The following is an 11,698-nucleotide window of genomic DNA, read 5'->3' on the forward strand; positions in this document are numbered from 1 at the left end:
CTACTACTAATATTAATTATTATAATTATACTAATTTTCACTTATAATACGACAGCTTAGATGCAGGCTGTATATATATATATATTAGGGGTGGGCAAATTAATGCGTTAATTACGCGTTAACTCATCAATCTATTAACGCCGACAATTATTTTATCGCACATTTGCGTATGTTGTTTACATGCTTTTATTTTGTTAACGCCTTTTCTTAACAAGATGGCATCTCCCGGATGTACTTTGGCGTCGAGGGGCTCTTGGTAAAGATGGAACATTTGGCAAAAATACCGGACAATTCTGCAAATTTCATGGCTGGCTTACAGCGTGGTCACTACGGGATCACTTACGACCGCCAGACAATTCTGGATGTGGATAGATCGGGCCGTTTTGGACTGAATGACGCGTGCTTGCTAGACCGGCTAACTAGCATGGGAATACTTTGCCGGCTACATCCAGCGGCCTGTGAAGCAGCGGAGTATATGTGTTGTCTGTCTACTTATGAATAATGCAGACGAGGAGTGTTGGCTGAGTTCTTAACGTTTACTTTCAGAGCGTGCATATCACAACATACAAGATGCCGTCATGGCGACACAACCTATACCGGGCTACCGCGCATGCTCCTCACTCCTGTTGCATGCTGGGTAAGGTAGTTCTTTTTTTCCCTGGCTCATAACATCACAATATAGTACCATGTATATGCGTTCAGTTTATCAAAGCACCAAGCAAACAATCGGAAAATTCCCATCATATCAATTCCTAGATATGGTCATAATTATTTTAAGTGCACTACGCAGAATAAAGACAACATTATTAATATTGCTACTACGGATAATTTGATCAAAAATTCCCTAAAACAGCCCACTACCTATAATATAGGTTTTTTAAACATAAGACCCTGATAAAAAAAAAATTTCTGCTGTTACCTCAGAAATTGCCTGTTCAGATGTTATGATTGTGGCTCAGAGATTTGTATGTAGATTATATTTATTTTCCATAACAAACAGGATAACTTAAATACCCTGGCAGTGGCAATAAGCTTAAATGTTTGTATTTACATTTTTTGAGTTGATTTTCATAAAATATGCTATTTAACTGCTACTGTTTAACAAGGACTGATTTAAATTGTGTTTGCACAACAAATGTTTTGTCGCTTTTGTTCATGTGGGAGAATATTCCAATAAAGGTGCACTACACACTACTTTTGAATTCATTATTGGGCTTTGCGTATACAATGCAGTTAATCGCGATTAATCGGAGAAATAGTGCGATTAACTTCGATTAGAATTTTTAATCGTTGCCCAGCTCTAATATATATATATATGGATTAAAGTTGTGTAATACAAACATTGAAAAGAGATAAATGTTGATACTACTACTAATAATGTTAATAATTATAACACATTTTTTTTTAAATGATAGTTACATAGTAGGAAAAAGCTAACGTTTGAAGCGATGAAATGTTGCTACTACTGCTGCTGCTGATAATAATAGTGATAATAGTGATAATAGTATACCTGTGAGGAAGGCCTTCATGCTGCAGCTGTGTGCCAGTTTGACGGGGGTGTGTCCAGAGTAGGTGGCCAGCGTGGGGTCAGCACCGTGGTTGAGCAGCAGCCACACGATGGGCAGGTTGTCGCTCGCCACCGCGTCGTGGAGGGGGCTGCGGGCCACACACACACACACACACACACACACACACACACACACACACACACACACACACACACACACACACACACACACACACACACACACACACACACACACAATAGCATCCTTTTAGTGACCAACACATCACTCTCATCAATACACTCTTACTTTCATGCAGGACAAGACTTCCCAACACGACCTCTGACCTTTCACCTCTCATCCATTACGTCTCACTTCACTGTCAGGAATAAGGAGTACACCCTGGACAAGGAAGGCGGGGTACAATCTGGACAAGGAAGGCGGAGTACACCCTGGACAAGGAAGGCGACGTACACCCTGGACAAGGAAGGCGGTGTGCACCTGTACAAGGAAGGCGGCCTACACCCTGGACAAGGAAGGCGTCATACACCCTGGACAAGGAAGGCGGAGTACACCCTGGACAAGGAAGGCGGAGTACACCCTGGACCAGGAAGGCGGTGTACACCCTGGACAAGGAAGGCGGTGTACACCCTGGACAAGGAAGGCGTACACCTGGACAAGGAAAGCGATGTACACCCTGGACAAGGAAGGCGGTGAACACCCTGGACAAGGAAGGCGGGTACACCCTGGACAAGGAAGGCCGAGTACACCTGTACAAGGAAGGCGGTTTACACCCTGGAAAAGGAAGGCAGTGTACACCCTGGAAAAGGAAGGCGGGTTACACCCTGGAAAAGGAAGGCGGGTACATCTGGACAAGGAAGGTGGGGTACACCGGAGGCTGGGTACACCCTGGACAAGGAAGGCGGTGTACACCCTGGACAAGGAAGGCGGTGTACACCCTGGACAAGGAAGGCGGTGTACACCCTGGACAAGGAAGGCCGAGTACACCTGGACAAGGAAGGCCGAGTACACCTGTACAAGGAAGGCGGTTTACACCCTGGACAAGGAACGCGGGGTACACCCTGGAAAAGGAAGGCGGCGTACACCTGGACAAGGAAGGCCGAGTACACCTGTACAAGGAAGGCGGTTTACACCCTGGACAAGGAACGCGGTGTACACCCTGGAAAAGGAAGGCGGGGTACACCCTAGAAAAGGAAGGTGGGGTACACTCTGGACAAGGAAGGTGGGGTACACCGGAGGCGGGGTACACCCTGGACAAGGAAGGCGGTGTACACCTTGGACAAGGAAGGCGGTGTACACCCTGGACAAGGAAGGCGGCGTACACCTGGACAAGGAAGGCGGTGTACACCTGGACAAGGAAGGCGGGGTACACCTGGACAAGGTAGGCACCGTACACCCTGGACAAGGAAGGTGGTGTAGACCCTGGACAAGTGTCCACCTCATCCCAGAGCCAACACACACACACACTAGGGACCATTTAGTGCTGTCAATCAACCTATCCCCAGGTGCATGTCTTTGGAGGTGGGAGGGGCCTATCCCCAGGTGCATGTCTTTGGAGGTGGGAGGGGCCTATCCCCAGATGAATGTCTTTGGAGGTGGGAGGGGCCTATCCCCAGATGTATGTGTTTGGAGGTGGGAGGGGCCTATCCCCAGGTGCATGTGTTTGGAGGTGGGAGGGGCCTATCCCCAGGTGCATGTGTTTGGAGGTGGGAGGAAGCCGTACTATTATGTTGGGCAAACATTCCCCAGGTTAAAAAGCAAGTCTATGTCAACAACACCCTGGTACTACTCAATCATCACCACCACCACTTTCTCAGGCTGACCACTTTTTGGCAGAGCCTCAACACCTGCCTCATCAATAGCACTCTTCCACTTTTCCAAGGACAACATTCAGGCTAACCAGCTGAGGATCTTGGACATCAACACTTTGTGGAATGACAACAGAGACACATGGAATGCTAACATCAAAGCAGATGGAAGCCCACATAGAGGATAAGATTAAGTGTTGAACTTCTGTCATCTACACCTCTAGTTCCTCTTTACAGGGGTTCCACTTCTTTATGCTCTTACTAGGAAAATATTTCATTTCTTAATAATCATATTCCTTGTCTCAATTGTCCACAGTAAATGTCCATCACATCATCAGGTCCTCTGGAGATGAACTGATGGCAAGGGTCGGCTGATGCTGAAGATCAATAAGGTTATCGCTGCTTTGTAAGATCAATAGGGTTATTGCTGCTTTGTAAGATCAACGGGGTTATTGCGGCTTTGTAAGATCAATGGGGTTATTGCTGCTTTAAAAGATCAATGGGGTCATTGCTGCTTTGTAAGATCCATAGGGTTATTGCTGCTTTGTAAGATCAATAGGGTTATTGCTGCTTTGTAAGATCAATAGGGTTATTGCTGCTTTGTAAGATCAATAGGGTTATTGCTGCTTTGTAAGATCAATAGGGTTATTGCTGCTTTGTAAGATCAATAGGGTTATTGCTGCTTTGTAAGATCAATAAGGTTATTGCTGCTTTGTAAGATCAATAGGGTTATTGCTGCTTTGTAAGATCAATGGGGTTATTGCTGCTTTGTAAGATCAATGGGGTTATTGCTGCTTTGTAAGATCAACGGGGTTATTGCGGCTTTGTAAGGTCAATGGGGTTATTGCTGCTTTGTAAGATCCATTGGGTTATTGCTGCTTTGTAAGATCAATGGGGTTATTGCTGCTTTGTAATATCAATGGGGTTATTGCTGCTTTGTAAGATCAATGGGGTTATTGCTGCTTTGTAAGATCAATGGGGTTATTGCTGCTTTGTAAGATCCATAGGGTTATTGCTGCTTTGTAAGATCCATAGGGTTATTGCTGCTTTGTAAGATCAATAGGGTTATTGCTGCTTTGTAAGATCAATAGGGTTATTGCTGCTTTGTAAGATCCATTGGGTTATAACTGCTTTGTAAGATCCATTGGGTTATTGCTGCTTTGTAAGATCGATGGGGTTATTGCTGCTTTGTAAGATCAATGGGGTTATCGCTGCTTTGTAAGATCAATAAGGTTATCGCTGCTTTGTAAGATCAATAGGGTTATTGCTGCTTTGTAAGATCAATAAGGTTATTGCTGCTTTGTAAGATCAATAGGGTTATTGCTGCTTTGTAAGATCAATGGGGTTATTGCTGCTTTGTAAGATCAATGGGGTTATTGCTGCTTTGTAAGATCAATGGGGTTATTGCTGCTTTGTAAGATCAGTAGGGTTATTGCTGCTTTGTAAGATCAATGGGGTTATTGCTGCTTTGTAAGATCAATGGGGTTATTGCTGCTTTGTAAGATCAATGGGGTTATTGCTGCTTTGTAAGATCAGTAGGGTTATTGCTGCTTTGTAAGATCAATGGGGTTATTGCTGCTTTGTAAGATCAATGAGGTTATTGCTGCACTGAAGTAGAAATACTTTGAAGCACTGATTATGTCACACATTGTACAATGTTACACAATGGACTAAATTCATTTTTCTCCTCAAAATTCTACACACAATACCCCATATTGACAATGTTTTTTTAAAGATGTAAAAATCTTGATACTTAGTTGATGCACCTTTTGCAGCCATTCTAGCCTCAAGTCTTTTTTTGAACACTGTGCCACAAACTTGGCACACCCATCTTTGGACACCTTCAACCATTCCTCTTTGCAGCACCTCTCAAGCTCCTTCAGGTTGGATGGGAAGGTTGTCATCCTGGATGTCTCTGTACATTGCTGCATTCATCTTTCCTTCTATCCTGACTAGCATGCCCACAGCATGATGCTTCACTATGTACATGGGACTTTTTACTTTTCCTCCCTTTGCGACCGTTTAAAGAAATCTTACTTTTACGGGGTATTGAGGAGAAGAAAGAATGTCTCACCGTGTTCCGTCCTGAGCGCTGCAGTTGACGTCGGCCCCGTGTCGGAGCAGCAACTGGACAATCTGCGTCCAGCCGCGAGAGCAGGCCTCGTGCAGCGCCGTGTAGCCCGCGTTGTCTCGCCGGTTGACCTCCCTCAGGTCCTTCTCTAGGCAGTACTGCACCACTTCCTGCGAGAGGCAGGAAGACGTTGGCAAACTCGTTGACCTTTCAAAGTAAAGGCTTTTCTACCTGATAGCCCAAGCGGGCAGCACGCTGCAGCAGCGTCTCCCCGGCGTTTTTATTCACGATCAGCCGTCGCACCTCCGGGGGCACGGGCCGCTTGGGAGGTGACTCTCTCTTGCTGGGCGGCCATGACACCGGGCTTTTGGAGGCAGAGGGCGGGGGGCTGCTCTCATCCGGGCCCGTGGAGGCGGCGCGTTTGCCTGAGCCGCTGCGCTTGGTCCTCGTCTGAAACCGTCATGACATCAGTCCAGTGGAATGCATTGTGAAGAAGTGCATGGGGCGCATTTATTTAGCAATACAAAGATCCACACCGCTGATACCAGATCTTTATGTGAGGATCCATACCCAAATATCCACACCACTGATACCAGATCTTTATGTGAGGATCCATACCCAAATATCCACACCACTGATACCAGATCTTTATGTGAGGATCCATACTGAAATATCCACACCAATGATACCAGATCTCAATGTGAGGATCCATACTGACATATCAACACTGATACCAGATTTTTATGTGAGGATCCATACTGAAATATCAACACAGATACCAGATCTTTATGTGAGGATCCATACTGAAATATCAACACTGATACCAGCTCTTTATGTGAGGATCCATACCGACATATCAACACTGATACCAGAACTTTATGTGAGGATCCATACTGAAATATCAACACTGATACCAGATCTTTATGTGAGGATCCATACCGACATATCAACACTGATACCAGATCTTTATGTGAGGATCCATACTGAAATATCAACACTGATACCAGATCTTTATGTGAGGATCCATACCGACATATCAACACTGATACCAGATCTTTATGTGAGGATCCATACTGAAATATCAACACCGATACCAGATCTTTATGAGGATCCATACTGAAATATCAACAATGATACCAAATCTTTATGTGAGGATCCATACTGAAATATCAACACTGATACCAGATCTTTATGTGAGGATCCATACTGAAATATCAACAATGATACCAGATCTTTATGTGAGGATCCATACTGAAATATCAACACTGATACCAGATCTTTATGTGAGGATCCATACTGAAATATCAACACTGATACCAGTTCTTTATGTGAGGATCCATACTGAAATATCAACACTGATACCAGATCTTTATGTGAGGATCCATACCCAAATATCCACACCATTGATACCAGATCTTTATGTGAGGATCCATACCCAAATATCCACACCACTGATACCAGATATTTATGTGAGGATCCATACTGAAATATCAACACTGATACCAGATCTTTATGTGAGGATCCATACTGAAATATCAACAATGATACCAGATCTTTATGTGAGGATCCATACTGAGACAATATATATTACATGTGTGAGACAATATATATTACATGTGTGAGACAATATATATTACAAGTGTGAGACAATATATATTATATGTGTGAGACAATATATATTACATGTGTGAGACAATATATATTACATGTATGAGACAATATATATTACATGTGTGAGACAATATATATTACATGTGTGAGACAATATATATTACATGTGTGAGACAATATATATTACATGTGTGAGACAATATATATTACATGTGTGAGACAATATATATTACATGTGTGAGACAATATATATTACATGTGTGAGACAATATATATTACATGTGTGAGACAATATATATTATATGTGTGAGACAATATATATTATATGTGTGAGACAATATATATTACAAGTGTGAGACAATATATATTACTTATGTGAGACAATATATATTACAAGTGTGAGACAATATATATTACATGTGTGAGACAATATATATTACAAGTGTGAGACAATATATATTACATGTGTGAGACAATATATATTACAAGTGTGAGACAATATATATTACATATGTGAGACAATATATATTACAAGTGTGAGACAATATATATTACAAGTGTGAGACAATATATATTACATGTGTGAGACAATATACAGTGGTGGTCAAAAGTGTAGGTACACTTGTAAAGAACATGATGTCATGGCTGTCTTGACTTTCCAATCATTTCTACAACTCTTATTTTTTTGTGATGTAGTGATTGGAGCACATACTTGTTGCTCACAAAAAACATTCATAAAGTTTGCTTCCTTTATGAATTTGTTATGGCTCTACTGAAAATGTGAGCCAATCTGCTGAGTCAAAAGTAATCCTCCTTTTTCATTGTCCCATTAAAGCCGCAGTTTCATTGGCAGCAAAACAGGCCCAGAGCATAATAAAATAGAATAGAATAGAAAGTACTATTTTAATACTACCACCACCATGCTTGACTGTAGGTGTGGTGTTACTAGGATTAAAGGCCTCACCTTTAATCAAAGCGCTTTGAGTACCTTGAAGGTAGAAAAGCGCTATACAAGTACGACCCATTTATCATTTACCTTTTCTCCTCCAAACATATTGCTGGGTATTGTGACCAAGCAGCATCACTTGTTGTTTCATCTGACCACAGAACTTTTCTCCAGGTCTTATCTTCGCCCATGTGATGTCAGATAAAACAAAAGTGAGATGTTTGGCCACAATACCCAGCAATATGTTTGGAGGAGAAAAGGTGAGGCCTTTATTCATAGAAAAAAGATGTGTTTTGTATCCAGAAAGGGTTGTTGCCAGAAGTCAGATTTGTGCTGCTATGGAAATGGAAATAAATGCGCCTAAGAATTAGTTCTGGAAATTATTAAAATGATCAAAATATGGTAAATATTGTATATAATACATATTGTTTTGAAGGTGTCTGTAACTATATTATATATGTACTTGCAGTGTGTATATTGTACATATTACATATTGATATGAAGGTGTCTGTTACTACATGATATATATACTTGCAGTGTGTATATTGTACATATTACATATTGTTATGAAGGTGTCTGTTACTATATTATATATATATATATATATATATATATATATATATATATACTTGCAGTGTGTATACTGTACATATTACATATTGTTATAAAGGTGTCTGTTACTACATGATATATATATACTTGCAGCGTATATATTGTACATATAACATATTGTTATGAAAATGTCTGTTACTACATGATATATATACTTGCAGTGTGTATATTGTACATATTACATATTGTTATGAAGGTGTCTGTTACTATATTATATATATATATATATGTATATGTATTTGCAGTGTGTATATTGTACATATTACATATTGTTATGAAGGTGTCTGTTACTATATTATATATATATATATATATATATATATATATATATATATATATATGTATATATATATATATATATATATATATATATATATATATATTTATACTTGTAGTGTGTATATTGTACATATTAAATAAATAAATAAATGGGTTGTACTTGTATAGCGCTTTTCTACCTTCAAGGTACTCAAAGCGCTTTGACAGTACTTCCACATTCACCCATTCACACACACATTCACACACTGATGGAGGGAGCTGCCATGCAAGGCGCTAACCAGCACCCATCAGGAGCAAGGGTGAAGTGTCTTGCTCAGGATACAACGGATGTGACGAGGTTGGTACTAGGTGGGGATTGAACCAGGGTCTATAAAACAGTGATGGAGGGTTTCAGTTGTTTTCCAGACTTTGAAGGATACAACAATAAGTCACATTAGCCACGTACTCCAAGCATTTTGATCCTCTTTAAAAGAAAAGAAAAAGATGTGTGTTCTTGTCTCTCATAATGTTTGTGAGCGATAGGCAACACTCCAAAATAAAGTGCACTTGCCCTTTAATAGACACAATCCACATTGCACACGTTTAGTAGATCAGCTTTGCGTGTGCTATTAGCAAATATAATGTTGTGCTTTTTAATGCCATTTTAAATCCATCCATCCATTTTCTACCGCTTATTCCCTTTCGGGGTTGCGGGGGGCGCTGGCGCCTATCTCAGCTACAATCGGGCGGAAGGCAGGGTAAATCCATTTTAAATCCAATGACAAATATGTAATGTTATTATATCTGCTCAAATGCTTACAGATGTTTGCAAACATTTGACAATGATAATCTTGAATCGTTGAAAAGTTGTCATGAACTGTTACAATCTAAGGAATTACAATTGGCTTGCAAGACTTTCATTTTAGGAGGACTTTCTATTGACTGATTTTTCTGTAGTGGTAGCAGCAGCTGACAGTTGTGGTGGCCACAGCAAAAGTGGCTTTGTTAACTGCTGCCTGATTTTAATGCATTGAGCACAGTGCCGCTCTGGGTTTATAATCCACAGCCTTGAACCCATCCATCCATCCATCCATTTCCCACTGGTCGTCCCTTGCGGGGTGCCGGAGCCTATCTCAGCTGCATTCGGGCGGAAGGCGGCGTACACCCTGGACAAGTCGCCAGCTCATGGCAGGGCCAACACAGATACACAGACACTGGGGACCATTTAGTGTTGAACCAAGTTCTGAAAGTGAGCCACTCGTGCTGAAATTTGCAGTTGATTTTCTGGCATCAGCACGTTGACAGGAAGTGTTCCGAGTCTACTGGCTTTTTAACGCTTTGTATCCAGTGTGAAAAACAGGGAGGAAGAAAAGACCACAAGCGTAGCAATTGACCATTTCCCAGTTAATTTATCCTTAGTCCTCCAAGTCTATGACATCTGGACATCATGTTTCAGGCTTTCCATCCATTGTTTAGTACATCCAAGTGTGGAGGAATCTTACCTTTTGCTCCTCGCACAAATGCTTGCTTTTGAATTTCCTCTTGCCAGAGGGCTTGTCTCCAGGTTCCGGCGATCCGTCGCTGGCCTGGTAGCGTGCTGAACCTGAGCGAGTGAAGGAGGGTCTCCGTGGCGGCGACTCTGGACCGGACGTGGCGGGACTCGGACACCGGGGCGTGTTGGAGTCTGCAAGGATCCGCGTTGACGTTAGCGAGACTCGTCCATGTAAACATTTCAACACATTGCTCAGGACGTCACTTTTCCATGACACCACATGAACGTGCTCATGTGGTCACAGTGAGCCTTCATCTTGGATGTACAGTATGTCAGAAATATCTCAAATATGCCAACTGTTGTTCCGATAAGTCTTTCATATGTTGTTACAAAAGCTTTTTTTGACACTGAATTTTGTTTACAAGAAATGATGCAGACAATTTAATTGAAAAAAATCTATCTTTTAAAATTCAGTGCTAAAAAATGTGCAGCTTGAAATAGCAAGACTCGCTTCCAGGAAAATAAGGCTGAAGAAATCCATCCTGTCACAGAAGCAGACACATTTTCCACAATTCATTTTTTACACACTGAATTTTTATACAATGATTTTTTTTCAATGAAACTGTCAGCATAATTTCATGTAAAAAATGTAGTTTGATAAAATTGAAATCGGGTTGTAAATTCAGTGGCAAAAATCTTCTGTAGTGACGACACATGTGCAGAAGACGTGGGACAAGTGAAAAGTCAAGTCATTGATGGTCTGGTTGAAACAGAGCCAGTGCACCTCACTGCTAGTCACAGTGGATCACGTTCATACCTTCCGGGACCCCACTGTCCGACTCTTCTCGGTGCTCCCCGTCTTCAGCTTTGTCCTTCTCAGTGACGTACTCCCCCGTCTGGTACTTCTTGCTACGGCATTGCCGCCGCCTCTTCTGCGCCGGGCTGTCGTCTTGCGCGTCCACCGCCTTGCCCTTGTCCTGATTGTCCCGCTCCGACAGGCGGCTGGAGCGTGGTCTTCCTCTGGGCCGGCGAGCCTGCGTCCGCGGGGGACTCATTTGAGAGGTCTGCGGCAGCGGCGGCGGCGGCGGAGAAGGCGTGGCGAAGCCCCAGAGGTCGAGCCTGGCCTCGTCAGCCCGCCGTCGTCCTCTCCTCAGTCGCGGGAAGGAGCTGTCGGCAGAGGGAAGCGCCGAGTTGAAGGCACGGGTCTCTTTACCTTCTGGACTGCTGCCGCCATCTGTGAGGATGAAAAGTGTTTGAGGGTTCCTCACGTGCATGCAGCTGCTGCTGACACATTCACTTTCTTAACAACTATTCACAACACTTTCTGCACATTTTGCCTTATTCCAAAATGGAATACATTCCTTTTGTGTCCTC

General features: G+C 42.3%; 1 protein-coding gene across 4 annotated transcripts in view; it reads right to left on the minus strand.

Annotated features, from left to right (window-relative positions):
- bcorl1 (BCL6 corepressor-like 1) overlaps positions 1–11,698 on the minus strand; it is a 35,635-nt gene that overhangs the window by 9,094 nt on the left and 14,843 nt on the right. For all 4 annotated transcript variants that reach the window (XM_061899954.1, XM_061899953.1, XM_061899952.1 and 1 more), the window contains 5 exons: positions 11,142–11,558; positions 10,335–10,516; positions 5,637–5,855; positions 5,409–5,575; positions 1,511–1,656 (listed from right to left, as the gene is read on the minus strand). In XM_061899954.1, coding sequence (XP_061755938.1) covers positions 1,511–1,656; positions 5,409–5,575; positions 5,637–5,855; positions 10,335–10,516; positions 11,142–11,558 — 1,131 coding nt within the window. The remainder of the gene's footprint in view (positions 1–1,510; positions 1,657–5,408; positions 5,576–5,636; positions 5,856–10,334; positions 10,517–11,141; positions 11,559–11,698) is intronic.

This window comes from Nerophis ophidion, linkage group LG05, assembly GCF_033978795.1.
Source record: "Nerophis ophidion isolate RoL-2023_Sa linkage group LG05, RoL_Noph_v1.0, whole genome shotgun sequence".
Lineage (NCBI taxonomy): Eukaryota > Metazoa > Chordata > Actinopteri > Syngnathiformes > Syngnathidae > Nerophis > Nerophis ophidion.